This window comes from Cyanistes caeruleus, chromosome 17 (genome assembly GCF_971803275.1).
Source record: "Cyanistes caeruleus chromosome 17, bCyaCae1.hap1.1, whole genome shotgun sequence".
Lineage (NCBI taxonomy): Eukaryota > Metazoa > Chordata > Aves > Passeriformes > Paridae > Cyanistes > Cyanistes caeruleus.
Genome location: NC_141717.1, coordinates 7,809,044 through 7,829,775, shown reverse-complemented (window position 1 = coordinate 7,829,775; position 20,732 = coordinate 7,809,044). Strand labels below are relative to the sequence as shown.

The window sequence follows — 20,732 nt, the reverse complement described above, 5'->3', positions numbered from 1 at the left end:
CTACTTTTTAAACTCTGATTTCCCAAAAAAATAAAAGCCCAGAGATGTGCAGACATAATAAAATTTATTTAAATTCCATGCATTACGGTAGCTACAAGTGTAGTCATATGAAACTGAAGGACAATAACTTCTTCTGTCCATACAATGTAGCTGTAAGTGAAATGAATGGGAGTTCCACAGTTACAAAGAAACAAACAAAACAAACAAAAAAAAAATCCCAAAAAATGGTAGATCTGTTTCAGTTTTGAGTTTCAATTCAGATACAGTCACTGGACTGTAAACTTTTTGGGGAGAAGATGGGCTTACCAATTTTACAGCTGAGAATGTTTAAGATATTCTGAAGAAGATCAGAAGATACCTTTTAATAATTACTACTAATACTCTGAAAAATGAAAAAAATCCCTTAGCCTTCATCCTAATTGTTAGAATCAGGACAGCAATTGCAGACAGTCCATTTTCAAAGTGCAGCTAAATAGGGTTTTATTATGCAGCTCCTTCAAGTTGTACTGAGTAAGCTTTACTTTGAACCAGTTTTGCTTTAATTTCTCAAGTAAAACTTCACTGGTCCTCATAAGCTTACATTGCTTTTTGATATGCAAAAATTTACAGACTGTGCTTGATTCTGACCTCCCATATTTCAGTATGTGCAAAGTCTTAGGGATTTAAATAGTCTTTCTCCCTCTCAGTTCAGACTGATCTTTAAAACAGCAAGGATTATCCAGCCCTCTAAATTGAAGACAGGGTGAACTGAGTAATTTATGTAACTGGCACTTTTTAATTGGCCCAGTTCTCCCACAAAATGTAGCTCTTATAAATACTAATAGGCACTATTGCCACAGATTTTCTTATTTTTGCAAGTTTCACTGATTTACTGGTTGTTAGCATTTTCTGCAGTTAAGAATTTAATAATGCTGAATTTTTATAAAGACACTATATGTAGTTCTAGCCTTCAAAATTGACTTCCTGTATCTAGTAGTGATGTTAGGTCAACCTAAATTTGCTGAAGATATTAACCAATGTAAAGCTAATGAAGGTGCCACATTTGCATGAAAGTTTTTTTAATTTTCAGAATGCATTAAAGAAATGGAAGGGGCAAACCTAATTGTTTTAATACAAACTTGGTTGAGTGCCCAATTGCCTCATTTAAAACTGTGTGTGGGGAGGCTGAGGAGTTTAGAAAAGTCCAAGTAACCAAGTATCTGGGTTACTGGGAAGTTAAAAAGCTAATGCAACTGTCTTTCATCCAGATAAAAAACATTATTCAAAAGCAATTCCAATACCGAAAAAGATTTCAAATTGAATAGTTTATTAACATGGTAGTCATCTTTGTAACATGTGCACACACACTCGCACACTCTGAATGATCTGCCTGGAAAAAGAGATCTTAATATAGATGCTGGGGGAAATTAAACATTAAAAATCCTTTAGATTTTCATAATTATAGGCAATTATGTCCACATCACTTACAAAGCTATTGCCGAATCTTTCCAAGGAAGCAGAATTTGGGAGAAAAAAAAAATTTCTTTTTGGGAAAATTCAACAGTGGCATAGCAGAGCTCTCAATATGAGAAAGCTGACATAATGTGGACCTTTGCTGTGAAATTTGTCTTTGCAAAATATGGGGAGAAGTTTATCAATGGGCAGAAAATAAGACGGCGGTGTGAAGTAGGCTTTTGCTGAGTCGATTTTCCTCACAGTATTGTGCGGGGTCATTGAGAAAAATGCTTAGTCCTTCTCTGGAACCAGTTTCAGAACTTTTCCAATTGCAATGGTCTTACCTAAACCAAGGAGACAAACAGCAGAGTTATATTTACTGTGAAAGGAATGTAGACATCTCCAAGAACATGAAAACTTGCCCCAAAATACAGGCTCTCAAGTACTAGAAATCATAGAGAATAAATTATTATGTTGTAGCATTAGTGTATTTTAAAAGCATGATAAAATTTCAAAAATAGTAAGACTGCTATTCTGACAGCAAAGAACACAGTGTGGAATGTGGAAAACCTGCTTCTATGCTCACCTAAGGAGAAGGCAAGGCAGAATCACTACCAGATCTGTTTAATGCATTTCAAATAATTTATTTTAAATGCATCCCACAAATCTGTGAGTTTTACCAGGGTGTGCATGTTAAAGCCCAACATACAAACCCCCACCTGATATTTTTCAACTTGAAGTAGTGAAACTATGGTATTCATTTTGTAGGTGGGTGTTCCAGGACACATTAAAAAAAGCACTGCTGATTATTTTTCAAATCCAGTCTTTTGTTTCAGAACACACATTTCTGTACATTACTCAAATAAAACTGTCTCTCTGTTACTAGCAAGGACTCTGCACAGTGTCAACAATTTGCTTAGATTTACATTTTCATTGTTACCCAGAGAGTGATTTCCACTAGATAACAGCATTTTAATACCTCACTGCCATGCAGCTCCAAGTTCAAGTAAGTTTTTGCAGCAGTCAGTACCTGCTGCTGAAGCAGCCTTACCCTCATCCCTTAAAGTGAAGCGACCCATCTGAGGGAAATCTTTGAATGTCTCAAGGCAGATCGTTCCTGCTGTCCTTAAACGGGCAATGCAGACTTGATCTTGTTTCACAAAACGGGGCCGTGTCTTACTTTTCTCTCCTGTTTTTTTGTCTACCAAGCAGATTAAGGCCTGTATACGAGAAAAAAGAAATAGCCATGAGCACTAAAATAAGGGTTATTTTTCTTTACAAACTAACAGAATTGGTCTAAGAAAGAATATACCTACAAACAAATACATGAAAGAGTGCATGATTTATTCAGTCATGTCGTACACCACTTTTCAGAAGGTTTATGCTAACACTTAGAGCCATTTTTGTTTGTTGTGCACAACCAAGAATTCCATTCAAGCCTGAAGCTTTGTTGCTTTAGTTGCACTACATATGTATGACATGACAGAACTCTTCATCCCAACAACTGGATTGTTTTATATTCACGTCACAACTTAAAATGGCACTTACTGTTATCTCAACTTCTTCAATACAGGTGTGGATGTGCAGCACTGCATTATAACCTGGGCAGATAATGGATTTGTGCTCAATTATCACTATCTGTAAAACAATTCAAAATAAGTGCATTTTTCCTAATTTCAATTTTAAAAGAACAGAGAATAATCAATGCAGAACTATATTAAAAAATCTATTGAACAATATACACACAATTTTTTGTCAAAGAGCCAACATTTATAAGTCACTAGTTTATAATATGAAAGTAAAGTAGAACTGGCTTGATGAGGTCTTGCTTTCACCATTATAAGTATCTAAAACTTCATTGAGAAGTTACATTCGAAACAACTTATATTTTAAAAACTCAAATTAAGGATGCCAGTTTTAAGTATATGTGTTATTGCCCATTTAGACATATGGCAGTGAATAAGAAATTTGAACTGAAACTTCAAACTATTAAAGTTTTTGATTTGGAAAAACATGAAATATTTCCATGGTTTTTACCCCTCTATACAATTAAATGTTGTTATTCTACCTGGGCGTCAAATGTGCGTCCAGAATGACAAAGGTTGTTGAGATCACAGAGAATAAATCCTGGAAGTATCTCTTCCTCTTCAATTCCCTTCAGTCTGATCTTTAGATTTTCACCTGGGGCTACTGAGTCAGTTTCTACATCATCAGAAAGGATTCCAAGAACTTCCACGTTGTGCTTAAAGAAAATAAATATGTAGTTTTGCATTATGAATATTTTAATCTGGTACAAAATAATTGTAACATAACACTATTTCAAGAAATAATTCCATTACAGTTTAAGTTCATTATATTTAATTCTGTCAAGCTTTGGAACATTTAAAATATTTGACTAATGAATTACTAATTCTTCAATTTTTTAAAAAAAGTTTTTTCTTTTTCAAGTATTTTTTCCTGTTTCCCTTTGGGGGAAAGAAATAAACGGTTGAGCAGTATTAATCCATAGCAGGTAAAAGGCTTAGTGGGCCACCAGTACAAACATGAAATAAAACCCAGTTGAAGTGTGATGATTTGTAGTCCAGCAACTGGGTTTCCTAAGGCAGGAGAACCCAAGTTCTGACTGCTAAGAAGCTACACACACCCTCCTGTGTCCCCAGAAACATCAACCCTGAAAACGTGAGAGCTTACTTTTGTTCAACAGAACATCTTCTGATTTAAAGTAATGAGTATCATTAATAACCAAGCTCTTTTTTTATGATAGTAGATTTTTTAAATATCTAAACCTTACTGTACCTTGTTTGGCATCATCACAAGCTGTTGTCCTTTGCAAATAGAGCCTGACTCCAGCTTCCCAAGGACCACAGTGCCCATGTCCTTCACAGAAAGAAATCATTACAGAGCAACTGAAAACATTTTCCTAAAGAGTCCACTCTATTTATGATTTACCTCTGAGTTTGATTACTTCACTCTATGAATATCTAGCACTGCTAGATTTAGTATTTTGGAAACTGTTCTCATGAAAGATTACAGATTTTAGGAGTTTCATATAATGCTAAAATTATTTACTTCCCCTTCCCTCCTCTATTCTACAGTTGGAAATGTAACACTACCGAAGAAAAAAGATACTCTCTAAAAGTATAGTAAATAGTCCATTTACTGCTTTCTGAAAACAGCCTCTTCATACTTTCTATGTTATTATTTTAATCTGTACCTTATATTTATCCACAATTGGCAGCCTGATTGGTCCATCAACTGAACGGTTGAAGTTTGGCAAATTATCCAGGTATGGAATAAATGGTAATCCACTAAAAGAGCAGAAGGAATTTGTTTCAATTTTGTGAGCACCCTTCCATTTTAAAAAATTACTCAGAATGGATAAATGCAGTCCAACCAAAGGAATCATTTTTATCTTGTCATTTAGAACAATAACTTCTAAGACAGCTTAAATATATTATAACATCCCATCAGTAGTGTCCACTTTACCCCAACCAACATATTAATACCCAGGAAATGCATGTTTTTAAGTTACATTACAGGCATATTTTACACCAATTAATTATTCCTTTGAGACTCACGACAGATGTGTAACATATTCTTAGAAATACAAAACCATGAGCTAGGTCCAAATGTGATTTCCATTAATTCCTTTTAAAGTACACTGAACAATATTGAAAAACATGACATCCACTGAGAGACATGGCTTGTCCCTAATTATAATACAGCTTCAAGCAAACTGTTCACATCAAACAATTACTTATTCTAGCAATGTCAGCTGTAGCATCACTGGCAAATTCAAGTGCTCATAAGGGACTGAACTCACACAGCCAAGGAACACTGCTAATATTTTACTAATAATCTTCTGAAGTTTGCAAATGCTTTTCACTGGCATGTTGCATGGCTGTGTTCTTATTGCTCTGGCTGTATTTCCTCAAGCACTTTGGCACACAACTACAACATACCACGCTCTGCTACCTCCCAGCTTCACTGAAGCATTTACTTTTATTTAAACATAGCAAATATTCAAGTTGCTCAATTTAAGATACATACATATACCAAGGACAGAATTCTGACTGTTCTTTAAGGTTTGCTCCAGTCAGTCCTGAGCAGGGCATGAAATGAATGTCCTTTTTGGGATTGAAGCCAACTTTCTTCAAAAATGGCACCAGTTTTTCTTTACATTCCTCATATCTATTAAAATGACAAGCAGATCAAGGTAAATTCCACTTATTCCGGCATAACATAATCCTGTGCTTTTAAAAACTTGCAGACATTTCAGTTCCTTCAGCTAAGTTACTTTGTGAGCAGCAAGCAAGCCTAATAAAAATCTGGAGGCCTATTTGCATCTTCTCCCCAACCCTCCAGCACAGCTCGGTATTGTCTATTCCCCTCATTCCTCTGCTCCATGGAGCACTGTCACTGCTCTCCATACACTTCAATGACAGGGCCAGGGGAGCAGCAGCACAAGCTGGAACTGCTTAAAGCAAGAGATCCAGGCCAGCACAGCAGGACAGACCATGCAAACAACTCCTGAGGTCATGCTCCAGGCTGGCACTTCCGTGCTGCCTCCGTCTCCTCCTCCAGTTTCTGGAGGTTTCATGCTATTTATTCCTGTCACACTGCCTCCTCTCAGTTTGGGGTGAATTCAGTAATGCCAGAAGGTTAGGGCAGGACCAAGACAGAGAACTGGATGTGCCTTAGTGAGGCAGGCTGACATTCCAAGGTTGCACAGGCCCTCATGGCTTCCACTAAAACTTCCACAATTCTGGGCAGAACACACAGCAGGGTTCTCTGACAACTCTGGCAAACTCGACTCACTTCCTTTTTTAGACTCAGTATAAAGTTTCCAAGTCAACAATTCAACTATGATAGAATGCATGGGTTTGTTAGATATGTCTGCATGGATCTAAGCAGTTGACAGTGAATGTTTGAGTATAGAACTTCCAGCTTCATTGAGAGGCACTATCCTAGACACTGAGATGCAGGTTTTCCTGCCAGTTTTATAACATCTGCCTTCAGTCCACCAGTCAACCATTCCTTCAGCAACAATGGGATACAAAAATTACTTGACCCAGGAATTCTTTTATTGCAGTATCTGTCAATGAAAATTAGTTTTTTAATATTAAACTTACCTTTCATTACTCCAGTTTACAGTTGGATCATCCATTTTATTAATAAGAACTATTAAATGCTTTACACCTGCTGTTTTTGCTAACATGGCATGTTCTCTTGTTTGTCCACCTTTCTCAAATCCAGTTTCAAACTCTCCTTTTCTTGCAGAAATAACCTAATTAAAGATACATATTTTAATTCTCTCAGCAGAGCAATCAACAATACTGCCTTATTCAAAAAACTCTGGGTAGTCAGACCTAGTAAAAGCTTTCAAAATGCACTAGTATATCCTCAGTATTACCCATTAGTCTCTGCACTGACATGTATAAAAAAATCACATGACACAAGAAGCTAATAAATTACTCCAAAACTCACTCATCTCAGTAAACTTAACATTTAAAAATTCTGCTTGCTGTAAGTAACCAAAAGAATAAAGAAGCAAACAAAAAAATAAAATTCAGAAGCTTAATTCCACAGTATATGCAAAATAAAACTATCTGATTTGTCCTTACCAGCACAGCAAGATCAGCTTGAGAAGCCCCACCAATCATATTTGGAACAAAGCTCTTGTGTCCAGGAGCATCTAAAATAGTGAAGTGTTTCTTCTCCGTTTCAAAATAGGCACGACCCACTTCTACTGTTTTACCTTTGTCTCGTTCTTCTTGGTTTGTGTCTAAGGCCCATGAAAGGTACCTAAAAAAATCCCAACCCAATTACTCTACTGTTGTATTAATTTTTATTAAATTTATATATGATATTTTACTCATAAGAGACCTTTTTTTTTTTGCTTAATTATTTTAACCACTTCAGCATTGCTAAACTTAAGTATTTCTAAGATCAACAGTGACTTTGTTTGATTTGTGTACAGTGAGCTGCAGAGCCCATTGCCTGCTCTCCTTCACACACCTACAAGGATTCAATTCTAAAAATTCTAATAAACAATTTTCATTTTCTAAGTTCTTCAGCTGTGATCTAACCTCAAGTAATTTAAGGTTTGCCTCAGTCTCAGAAACACCTCAGGATCCAATACAAAACAATTCTTCCTTCTCAGCATAATTAACGAAAACATTAGTTCTAATTTGCATATATCATTACTGAGAATTATTAATTCTCATTTATTTTCACATATTAAGCAGAAGTTAGCTATGAAATACACACCATCTTTATTCACACTATCTTTGATATTTTCATTATATCAACTCTTGTCCCCTCCTAATAATTTTTCCCACTGGCTACCAACAAGTTAGCTTCCAGTTACATAAACTGAAATTTCAAAAAAACCCCATTACTTAACTCCTTCAGGCTTTGTGAAAACTGGTGAATATAAAGAAGAAAAAAAATACTCTTACTAAGGATAAAAACGAGATAACTCCATTGAACTGGTTTAACTTAGCAATATTTTTCATCATTAACAGCAACTGGTAGACATCCTTAGCTTTTGTTTTGTAGTGACTGGCTAATGTCTGAAGAGATGCTGCTTGGATGATGGTTGCTTGGTGAAAAGAACTATGTTACCCTTTCTATTCCACTCTCACACGATTCAGTGAGTTCAGGTCAATGCCCTTCCCCTGAGGACTCCCACCATTGCTCTACCCCTAAGGAAGTCTTTAGCTGCTCCTTTTCCAGAGCCCTTTAAACCCCTATTATCCTCCAGCCAAAAAGAGAAAGGTTTTAAAAGGGAAATCAATTTTGCAGGAGTTATTTGAAGCAGAATTCAGGCTACTACTTGTGCTGTGTATACACACACTGCCCCCAAAACCCAACCAAACAAAAAAGAGCAACAAAACTCAAACCAAACAAGAGGCACACAAAAAAAATCCACCCAGGACAAGAGCACCATCTTGCCTGAAGGAAGCCAGGCCTACTGGGACAGAGACTAAAACCAGTTTCATTGCAGTAAAGTGTGCTACTATCTTCACAAAGTTCATACCATGTTTCTCTGTTTTTTTCTTTAGCTTCTCTTTCATACTTTTCAAGTGTTCTTTTGTCAACCATTCCTGTCAAATACCTAAGAAGAGGGAAAATAAAAGTGCAATTTTACACAAAGTAGAAAGATATTTCCAAATAGTTAACTTATACAATCCCTAAAGATTATTATGATTGGGACATAAAGATATTAAATTTTTTTAAAATCTTCACAGAAGGGCCAAAGTTTAACCACTGGTATAAAGCAGTTTCAAACTGCATTTTAAAATACAAAGAAAAAGAGCCATGTTCTAAGAAAGGGATTAATTTTTAAAATTTGATAATGTTTGCTTTTGCATAGTTGCTTCTATTAAGTGAAAATCCTATAGCAATAACATTAATGCACGGGATTTAAGAATTCCAAAGACAATAAGTACCTCAATTGACAGGAATAGAAACATTCTGTTATAAAAGTATTAACATATGCTGGTTAAAGCCACAAAGAAAATACTAATTTTAATTGATGTTTTTTAATTCACAAGAACAGGAAATCAAAAAATTCAAGTTTCCTTACATTATTTGTCCTCCAATAGTTGATTTGCCAGCATCTAAAAAAAAATTAATTCAAGTCATCAACAATTTACAATTCTAGAAACAGCAGACCATTACAGACTAAGTCATCTAGTTTATTTCCAAAGGATTTCTTTTTTGAACCATAATCTAAATTTTTGGAAGCATCTTGCATCTTCCCTTGTTCCCATTATAATTTGTTGTCCATTAAATGACACCGAATTTTGAACATGTTGCTTTTATATATATAAATTCAGCATTATCCATAACAAAAACCCCTCACCAAGCAGTGATCCAGCTAAAGCCAGGTGGGAAGCTCTTGCAAAATCCCCTTCCCTACTTCCTTTATCCCTAACTTGTGCAGGCTGCTCTTCAATATTGGGATGTACCTTTGCCCACAGCCCCTTTACTTTGTGTGACTCCATTCTGACTTTACCCAAGGACTAAATTACAGTACTTTTAAGGTGATAAGTAACTATAGAAATGAAAAGACAGAATTTACTATATAACTTGTGATTCAATAATTCCTCTCTAGTTCTGACACCGCTCAAGTTTTTATGAAGCTTGTTGAAACTATTAAATGAAGATATTTTGCTATAAATGCTTCTTTTAACTATGAATTATTCCAATCTATTGTTGTAACCCTACAAATTCTAGTATTTAGAATAGTAATTTTTGAATCTAACAGCAAGAACCCTTTTTATTTAAAATAAGCAGCAAAGAAGCACAATTTTCTGATTTTTTTCTTTAGATCATAAACACAGTTGTGTCACTTCAGCACTCAACAAGAGCAGGTACTTGAGAAATCATGAACACAGGTACTGCTGTGTCCAAGAGAACACACTCTAACCTTAGCACTCTACCCCTGAAAGACCTTTAAATTTTTCATTTTCCAGAGCAGCTTCGTTAGAACGAATGCTCCTATGAGCCTCAAGACATGGTGAATACAAAGAATAGCATTAATTTCTAATCCTCTGAGTTCTAGATAATACACAACAGACGGATCCAATTACTTCACCTTCACTTACAACTTACCTACATGTCCAATGAATACTACATTTACGTGCTCTTTTTTAGGAGCACCTGGAGGTGCTACAACAGATTTCGGTTTTGGTATTTCCTCCTCCTCTTCCATCATTTCCTGAGCGCTCTCTTCAGAAGGCCCCGCATCCCCTGTGGGACCACCTCCTAGCTCTGCTTCACTGGGTTCTTCTTTGTGGTCCCATGACTCTTCTGGGGACATTTCTGTCTCTCCATTTTCCACTAAAAATGAATCAATTAGATATATTCAAATAGATAAAGAAATTAAAAAGAATTACCTTGGGGAAAAGTCCCTGCCCTAAAGGTGCAATCACAAGGTTTTAACTACCAGGTCTGTTAACATTTTCCTATAGAAAAAGGGACAACTGCTGCTTGTTTCTGAAATTAATACCAGGAGCTTTCAAGCTAGTTTGTGTGCTGACAAAAAATCTAGGATACAGAAAGTTTTGTTTTAACAAGGCAACAACTTCACACAGAAAAAGCTAATGTAAGATCCACTCAGACCAGCACAGTAATCTGAATCCACAGAGACACACTACCAAATGTCAAGAAAGCAAAGGAGAGGGATTATAGTTTAAGTTCACTCATAAGCCATATAAAAACAATGAGAAAGATACAATTTCCATGTTCTGATTGTTCACATTGCTGACCACTTTAAAGTTTTTTGCTACTCACCATTCCACACATGTTAATGGGGCTATTTTGTAGTATGAAATTATTTTTTAATAAATCATAGATAATTTTACAATGTCCAAGTAATCCAATTGCAGCTTTCAATGCATACTAGTGTTCAATTACCTCTTTCCTCATCCAAGTATTAAGATATAACAATAACCACTAAGGACTATTTGTAAGTGTAATGGCTCTACTATTTTGCTTGCAGTGGTTCAGCAAAAGCACTGCAGTAGTACATTATAGTGCTATCATAGTGAAAAGGAACAATTCTCATCTTACCAACAGATTCTGAAATTTCCATGTTAACAGCAGCATTTGAACCTAGGAGGAAAAAAAGGGGGAAAAATTAATCATTTAAGACACATATTCACCATGACAGTAATCAAGAACAAAGAAAACTGAGTGACTAAATTAATAAAAGGATAGTTCAGATGTTTTGGCACTTGCCAAAACTTTTCAATATACAGGTTCATTTTGAAAATTCTGCTTCATGCTAGTTCTATGATCTTCCATAATGCACTTTATGAGCCTTTCTGAACTGCCTATAAAACTGTAAATAACTACAGATAATCACACTGTCTTATAAGAGTAGTATGAGGATAATGAAGATTGGAAAAACTTCATAGAGATTTAAAAGAGATTATTTGCAGTGTTTTTTAAAAAATCATGTTATGAACATCACAAAAACAACTACCTTCACAAGAGGCTGTCTGCTCCTCTGGAGAAGGCTCTACAGGTGCACCTGCAGAGAAAAAAAGTTTATCTTTTAAAGTATAATGATGTGACCAATTTCCAAACTTTGCCAAAAAAGACCATCTCACAACTTGATTGCAAGAAGTGTATGGAAAGAATAACTTCCCTCCCCACCAAGTGGTACTAAACACAGCCTCCAAGCACAAATACTTCTAAAGAATAATGCCTAAACATGGTGAAAAGAATATACCACTTCTAAAAACAACCCATTTTTTCCCCTCTGCATGGAAAGATACACTTAAAGCAAGCAATTTTTCTATACATAGTATTTTACCTGCCCATCTTTTTTGAGCACAGTGGCTATGCTGGCTATCGGTAAGTGATAGTGTCTAACTGGTGTTTAAAAACATCAAAGCAGTTTCATTGTATCCAAAGAAACAATGTGGTGTCACAACTGCAGGGAAAGGGTCTGCCAGCTGCTGCTTACAGCCATGTCTACACTGCTCTTGTGCCTCACTTCCACTAAATGTTGAGTAGAAAATAGAAACAAGCTTTTAAAAACAAATTCTTAACATCTTCTGTAGTTATTAGGGTCAAGAGATATAAAGTCATTCAGATGTCTGGTATGTTTGCCAGTCCTCTTAAACACCACAGCACAGTCCCATTACGTGGAAGGCAATCTCATCGATCACGTGCATCTATCAAAGCCACAAGCATGATTTTTTGGATAAATTACTCAACCCTCTCATGCACTAAACCATGCCACTACATTTTATGCCAAGGTGTAACTAATTATTAAACCTACTAGGAGTGATACACTCCAATTAACACACCACTCAGTGTTTTGGGACGTTATGTCACATGATCAAGGGGCCTTCTATAACTATCCCTAAAACCTTAACCTATTTAGTTTTCTCTTGGTATAAGTTCAGCTTCATAACGCTTTGAAACAAGTTCACTATCTTTTTTTTCAGCCACATACAAAATTCATACCCTCTGTTTAGCTGTACTCCAGCTCTCCTTCAACTGAATTCTAAACACAGTTCTTAAAGCATCACTTGCTCTATACGCATGATGGGACCTAAAGATGAAACAAATCCCCTCAAAAGAACAAAACCATACAGAGAAGGACCCGATTCTAAGCCTCTTTGCTTTCGCACTGTTTGCGTATTTGCTGCAGACTTCTCTAAAGTGGAGCAGCCCCGGGAGAGCTGGCAGGGGGCCAGAGGACAGGGCTTTGCAGGCAGGGTGAATGTGGGTCACAGCACAACATCCAGTGGCCAGCAGCAAGCCAGGGAGGGGGCACTGCAATGCCCAGCTGAAACCATTCCCTGCACTCCTGTGTTGGATCAGACATGAGCTACACTCCCGGAAACAAATCAACCAGATAAGAGAATGATTTAATATAGTCAGTAAAAGCATAGGAATAGAATACCCTTAGACCCTTTTAAAGAAATGATCTATCACTGCCATTTGGCAGCTGGAAAAGACTCAAATCAGCCCATTTTTGAGTGTGGTAAGCAGGTGGCACAAAATCTAGATATGAACCTAAAGCCTCCATTTTGTAGCACATCAGAAGATTGTTGGCTATTTCATACTGTGGTTGGGATGCATAAATATTTTAATTACAAGATTATTTCAACAAGCTTTTGATTTCACTCCAGAAGTCTGTCTATAATGAAAAATGTATCAAATGGCAGTATTAATGCACTTGCCTTGAAACAGAAGTTTTACAAGTGGTTGGAGAGCTAGTTAATTTCTTAGAAATACATTGTCAATCAACAGCATTTATATAAACTCAGTTTTTACTTTCTGGTCTATAATACAGCAGGTATGCATACAGGAAAAAAGTTTCTTCACAACTAACAAAGAGGAAGTAGGAAAAAAAGGTTCCTCTGTACATTTTGTACAGGTCTAGCACACGGGAGTCAATAAGATAGTTTGTGCATGGATGCTAAAGAGTACTAGTACCACACAACCGGGGGGCAACAGATACTCAGCAATAACCACAGCCATTTATTACACTCTGATCACTTTGGTACAGAAGTGGTAGACATGCTTTGGAAGAGGACACTGAATTATATGAAACATATAATGTTTCTTCAAAGCAGAAATAAACAAACCACTCACTAAAAAAAATTGTTAAGAAACTAAGTAAATAAATAAAAAACCTTAATTTCAAAACTAACATGCTCTAAGTGACAAAAATAAACACTCTCCACAGTAATTGTTTACTTTTGTTAAACAACTTCAGGTTATGTTAGACACTGCTACATTTCAGACAAAGGCTCAGATTTACCATTGACACATGTGGAAGTACACATTGCCTGAAATGTGCCTTAATACCATCACCTGAAAAGGACAAAATCCTACTGCTTCCTTAGACCACAGGGCTGCTGCATTTTGGTCTGTCACATCCTCTCACTTGTGAGGATCATTCAGACAGGAATCTTTCACATGAGAAGGATTCAAAACACACTTTGGAAGAAATCTGGTTTTAAAGTCAGCACATGCCTTAAGCGACACCAATTTTTTAATGCCTCAAATTATTGGATTTACACATGATAAGCAACTGTTGGATTTTACACCTAACCATACTCCATCTCTCCTTCAAGCCCTAAGTCAAGAACAGCTGTTGCAACCTTATCTGGTATTATACGGAGTGAGTATAATCCTGCTCAACATCAGACCCCTAGGACATTTTTTGGAATATCTTTGTTGTCAATGCCAAAGGCAAAAATGAATACAGATGTTGCATTTATCTACTGGTGCCATCAGACAATGACATTACAGAATTCAGAATCTTGTCTGGAAAAGGTAATTGTGGGAATTTTTAAATATAAAATTCACTGGAAGAGTATGCACACTACCAATACAGAGTCCAAAATTGCACAACTTGTAAAACACAGTGACTGATCTCTTTAAAATACACCTCATGTCCTAAAGAATCCACTCTGCCTCATACACATAGCATTCTACTACAGCTGATGAGTTTGTTGCATATCACACCAAGTTTTGTACTTGTTTGCATTTTTGTTGTACAATAACCACAGCTGCACAGGTACAACAGGTTTGAAGTTATCATTCAATCTCCGAAAATACTGTTTTAAAAGACTGTAAGCCAGGAACTCTGCAGCATTAACATATTAGAATGCTTGTAGATAAATAATAGAAAATTGCTTCTAAATTAAAATTATATTAGAATTTAGCAACATTTTCATATATAGAACAGATACAGCTGGCAAAGTAGAAATCAATAGCAGAACAGTGGTTAAAACACAGTCAAACTCAACTGTTAAGCCGTAGTGACAATCTCCATCTTTACACAACCTCAGTTTACCAGACGCACAGAAAAAGCTGATACAGGTCTCCACATAAGTAAGAACTGCCCAGTGGTTAACTGGTTAATTCCTCAGCAGCAATTACCTGAACCATAATGCAAATGCCTTCACAGAATTGATGAGAGGCACACATTTAGTGCAATACCAGCAGCACGCACAGCTCCAGCCCTCCTGCTCTGCTGCTGGAGCGATAAGAACCCAGACAAGACTAGAACCTGACAACTGAGGTAGACTACAGAGTTAATGAAACTCTGCACCACACAGCAGAGAGATAAAAAAGAAAAAAAAAGAGTAAAAAAAATAAAAAAGGCAAATTCAGCCTGAGATAAATATCTTATCTACAAAACTTAGATGCCTGTATAGTGAATTTGTTATCGCTTCTCTAATACAGGCATCAAGTTCCTTCACGGGAATTCCTGAAGAGTGAAGAAACACATGACACCACCTTAGGATTCCCATCTCCTTTTTGTATGTGTAATTCCAATACCTGAATTCAGCACACATTTACACAACAGTCATACAGTCTCAACAGTTTTCATGCATTACATAACAGATGTTTGCCCCCCCCCCTTTTTTTAAAATGGAAGCATAAAGACAATTACAGCAGAGTAAAAAAATAAAAGTCTGCCTCAAACACACACAGCGTGAAAAGCAGAATGAAAGAAACCCCAAGAGATTCTTAGATAACAACAACACACAAAGATTACATCAAGCACAAATAAGTGCTACAGCTAAACAAAGTGCTTTATATTCAATAGTTAGAAATGTACAGAAAGAAAAGGTTTTCAGGAGTTCACTGTAAGGCAGTTGTTTTGAAAGTTAAACCCAAAATTATGTTATTCTCCTCTCTGCCCTGCTTTATAGCTTATTCCCCAGCTTCACCAGTGGACACACCAGTTTTTAAAATGCACCAAAGCAAGAGCAACTCTTTAAAATTCACCAAAAAAAAAATTAGCACTTGTTTCTTGTCCACAGGATTTTATTACATGTTAGCTTAGTAAAAGACCCACCTTCTTCCTTCCCCAGGGAGGACACACCTTAAGTTTATCTTATCTAAACCTGACATGCTTCTTAACAACTAAGTTTAAGAAAGCTTATGGAGATTTTCAGGGAATATACTAAAACCCTCTTTTGCTTAATGCCTAGTATTTGTGCTCAGTTGATCACTTGATTTTTAAGACAGATACTCAAGAAACCAAGCTCAGTATTTCAACACTTCAGGATTCCACTCTGACAAAGATCTCATAACCCAGTATCTTTAGTATAACCCATATTTTTAGTATTGCATCACCTGCTCTAAACTAACTTCTGCATTGAAATACAATCACTGTCATCTTCCCATAGACCTCTTCAAAACACAGTCATTAATTTAATGGACTAAATTATGACTGCTTTATTCCTTCATAATAAAAAACACAAAACCATCTTTCTATCTTGGCTTCATACAATCATCTGCTTCTTTTGCTTGCATATCTCTCATCACAAAACAGGAGAAAATTGCCAGAATTCCTTAAGTGGAACTGTAAAACCAGATTATAAATAGAATCCAAGAATTATCCCAATTTATTTTTGTGTTCATTTTGATAGAGCAATCAAGTTTTAAGATAACATCATGCTTTCAAACCCATTCATGCAGTAGCCCAAAGCAGAGTGCCAAACACATGGTCAGCATCCTGTAGCCCTAAGACAGTTCATGCAGTGCACAGCTGACTCCCAGGGGTTTGTGTGGCTTTTACTGGAGTCATGCAAGGCCACGAGGGTGATGAATTATTCCAACAGGAGCAACACAATCCTGGCCACCTTCCTGGGGACACTTTAGATGTAGATAAAGGACATCTGTGTAACACATTGGCACCCTGAGTGCATCACACAGGTATTTTGTATCTGATCACCTGCCAGTGCCAAGACATCCAGCCTTTCTCTGCACTGACTGTTTTAAAAGTGGTTGTGCAGCTCATCTGTCTAGAGAAGCTGATCCAGAAGACTGCTCTAGATAGTCAAGTGCCAACTCAAATCAAGATTTTCAGATAAGAAGAATTTATCCCATATACTGGCTCTGACAATACAACCCTGATTTGCTGCCATGTGAGCAGTTCAAGTTTGCAGTTCTGAAGGATTAACAGTAGCACTACCAACACCTGTGAGGAAATCATCAGCACATGGCTGTTCCAAGGCTGACAGGAACAATCATGTAACCCCTTCAACACAGCTTCTTGAATTGTGGGCTATTAGTCTTAGACAAGCCTTTCTCAGCAAGTTCATATGCAAAGTGAAGTCTGTAGACAACTGCGATGTTGAAGAGCCTCAGAGTGTAAAATGAGATAACAGACTGTGGGGAACACAGTGGTACAGATAACTCATCATCCTGCTCTGGAAAGTACAGGTTTCAGAAATGAAGTAGAAGACACTGAAACTCCACCTCTTGTGTTTGACTGACACACGGATGTCCCAGCTGCTACAAGGTCAGAAAAAATGAGGGCAGGGAAAAGCAGGAAGAAAAATGCTATATCAGTTTATTTACAGCACTTGAAGGCTGAGTATGTCCAGCTGCTTGAATTCAACTGTTTCAGAAATTACTACTGCAGGCAAGTGAGGATATTTAGGGAGTGAAGCAAACAGGGGCACTGAATCCTAAGCCAGATGTTTGCTTGGCTCAGGATTGTAGGTGCAAGTGGTTTAAACTGTAGCCATTAGCAAAGACAGTTAGAAATTCATTTGAAGTGGTCAAGAGAACTACCAAATTAAACAGTAGCCCTAATGCCTGGAAAAGGACAAATGCTCTTTCCTTACACCAGCTGCTGTGTGTCACACTTTTTATTCTTATTACTTTCATACTAATGATGCTTTTTCTCTTGCTACTACCACTGCATACTTCAAATCAGTGAACAATTCAGGTTGGAAGGGATCCCAGGAGTTCGGTAGTTTAGTCTCCTGCTCCAAGCATAATCAACAGTGAATACTTAAAAATTATTTCTGAAAAGAAAAACTAACACAAAATATAGTAAAGACCATACAAGGAAGCTGTGATAAATTTTACCAAGAATCCTGTCAGTATTCAAGAACTATGACAAAAATTGAACCACAAAAATGCAGATTGATGCTGCATTTTCAGAAATGTTTTGATTCTCTCATACCCAATTAAAAAAAAAATAGAAATCTTATTAATTGGGCATTGGTGTTAACTATTCCCTCTGAACCATTGCTTGCAACAGAAACAAAGAAAAAGCTACCCAAATGTAACTATCTCCCATATACAACTACAAAATTAATAAAACAGAGTACAAAAAGAAGTCACAGAAGCTAAAGAAGAGTGAAGTTGCAAGGCACAGTTGTGACTATGTACATTTAGAGGCCTTAACAAAATCTGCTGTCATTTCATCAAGTATCACACCTGGCCTTAATTTAGTTGAGCTTGCTAGTCCAGCAATTGCTAGAGAGTCTCCCCAGTACAACGGGTCTGTGACACCTTCCCAGTTCACCTGTCACACAATTGTGCTGCAGCCATGGCTGTGACAGACAGAAAACAAAAATGTCTTCATTTCACATTTCCAACAGAATCCAATAAAGACAGATTTTACATGAACGAGTTTCACTTGGATATAATTTGATAAAAGCAAGTCCTGACGGCTACAACGTTTAGAACATACTGGTTTTAGTATATTCCTTAGATTCAATAATGTAAATAATATGCTTTTCCCATATAATCCAATGATAGTTTCAGAATTGTTTAGGAATTAAATTATCTCTGAGGAGAAGTTATATTGGTGGTAAACATCAGTCAGCTTTCTTCCTAATATACAATTTCCAATCAAAAGAAAGCAAGTGTAAACCAGTTTTAAAGTAAGCTATTAGGAATGCAGGTCTCAGGAGTCTCACAGTTTTAGAAAGTTGTCTTCTTACTCCATAAATGGCTTCTGAGAGTGCTCCTTCTGTGCTCTAAACATAAATTACAGGAATTTTATTCAAATTACTAGAAACATTAAGTTAGTGTGCATGAAAGGAAACACTATAACACACTGCAGCCACACAATGGAATCTGTCCTGTGGAATTTTTTATATGCCATGCTGCTACTACACACTTATCCTGATCTATAATGGCCTTTGAATTACTAAGGAATTATGACTTGAACAAAACCTAACCAAGAGAAAGTTCCAAGAAGAAAAAAGCATTACTAGAACCTAACTTTAGGCCACTGAAATTCCCAAAGTGACAGCTAACTTTTTAGATTTCTTCAGGTTTCGATTAATCAACCCTAATTGAGGTTCTTCCCCACTACAAACCATGTAATGAAGAATGAGTGTCACAGAGCACCTAATTCCCTATGGGAACAAAAGCAAACTGGGTTGCTGAAAAGTAACCTATTCAGCACCATTGTCTAATCACATGTTGTTCTGACTTATTTCCAGAGCAAGCTCCACCTAGTTCTTCCAGCCAGGAAAGTAGTTGTCACCTTATACAAACATCTGCAAGGAGAAGACTGTCAATTACCTTCTGTAACCAAGCACATCAGAACTGGAGGAGTATCTAACAAGCACAGTATTACAGTGAGGAAAGAAATTGTATTTTTTTATAACTGCAGATTTTTGTCTGCCTAATCTTAAGGATATTGAAGCTACTTAGAGAAACTCAAAATCCTAAACGTTAAAGAAGATACAGCAATCAAGGTGAATTCAAACCAGGTAGATTATAGCACTATGTAGGAAATGTACTCAGCAATGTAGACACAAAACAAAGCTATCCTGATGACTCCAGATGATCAGGCAGCTTTCAAGTTATCCCTAATATCTGGAAAGAAAAAGCTCATCACAGGCCACAGAAGTAGCAAAAGAGTGGAGAAAAGGAGAACGAAGAAATAATGAGTAGGTGAAGAGATGTAGTTTAAATTCCTACAAAACAATTAAATACAAAAAAACTTAGATGAAACCTTACAAAAGCAGCCAGGAGAAAAAAAAAAAATCAAAATTATTCTAATAATATTCAAAACACTAAGAAAGCTTTCAGTCATAGTATTGATTACATAGTCAGAAAAACCCAAACCTTGGATACAGATTGGAATATTTTTAAAATACAAGAATGGATTTTGAAGATTAGTCAAAGGTGCAACAAAAGTTCGTCACAGCCCCAAGCTACACAGTCTACCTTCACATCTGAGAACTTTAACATATACAATTATTCTAAATGGAATTCAAGAGTCTGCCCATGGCTTCTCTGAAGTTTATTTTAATGCACTTAGACACTGCTTGCCTGCACAGTACATGAGCTACAGCTTCTGCTAAAAATCAGGAGTGCTGAAAAGCTGTAGAGAACACCTAATCTAACCTAAGGAACAGGTTAATATTTTGTTACAAAAATATTAAAGTGTCATATATAAAAGTTACAGATTTTAGTTGTTAACAACTATTAGCTTTAGATACTAGGGAGATCAAAACCAATTAATATATTAAGACAAAACACAATAAATAATAAGCCACAACCAATAGGAAATCATGCCAAACATAAACTAACAAGTACTATCTTTAGTGAAACTAAAATACTAGATAACTACCTGAAACACTAGCTTGTTTCATACTACACCAATAGATATAGAAAAAATTATAGGAAAAGTTAGTTAGTCCCAAACTTCTTAGCTACAGAAGTAACATTAAAACACTACCACAAAGTTAAGCAGCATGTCTGATGTCTGCAAGAACCTTCAGTTTGGAGCTGGAAATGAAAAAGTAGCTCTCCTTTAATTTCCCATATGCTAAGTACATCTAGTATAAACACTGGCTGCGTACACAAAGATCATTTGAAATTAAAAGCAGGGTAAATTTCAGGTTATTCCATTAGCTGAGGCCAGCTGGACAAAACTCCCCTCCCTACTAATCCTTTATCGGCATTATGTTAGGAAAAAAAATAAATTACTTGATATAATCTTCAGAAAGGCATTTAAGATACATCCGAGCCACTGGTGGCTGAAG

General features: G+C 36.4%; 1 protein-coding gene across 1 annotated transcript in view; it reads right to left on the bottom strand.

The window, feature by feature from the left end:
• Positions 1-47: 47 nt before the first annotated feature.
• The window catches only part of GSPT1 (G1 to S phase transition 1), a 22,409-nt gene continuing 1,724 nt past the window's right edge, over positions 48-20,732 (bottom strand). Inside the window, exons 2-15 of the mRNA XM_086853721.1 lie at positions 11,432-11,479; positions 11,017-11,058; positions 10,057-10,284; positions 9,026-9,059; positions 8,477-8,554; positions 7,059-7,239; positions 6,567-6,721; positions 5,485-5,625; positions 4,649-4,742; positions 4,231-4,311; positions 3,503-3,676; positions 2,983-3,072; positions 2,486-2,654; positions 48-1,778 (exon numbers count right to left, since the gene is read on the bottom strand). Of these exons, the coding sequence (XP_086709847.1) occupies positions 1,726-1,778; positions 2,486-2,654; positions 2,983-3,072; positions 3,503-3,676; positions 4,231-4,311; positions 4,649-4,742; positions 5,485-5,625; positions 6,567-6,721; positions 7,059-7,239; positions 8,477-8,554; positions 9,026-9,059; positions 10,057-10,284; positions 11,017-11,058; positions 11,432-11,479 (1,568 nt within the window). The 3' untranslated portion in view covers positions 48-1,725. The remainder of the gene's footprint in view (positions 1,779-2,485; positions 2,655-2,982; positions 3,073-3,502; positions 3,677-4,230; positions 4,312-4,648; positions 4,743-5,484; positions 5,626-6,566; positions 6,722-7,058; positions 7,240-8,476; positions 8,555-9,025; positions 9,060-10,056; positions 10,285-11,016; positions 11,059-11,431; positions 11,480-20,732) is intronic.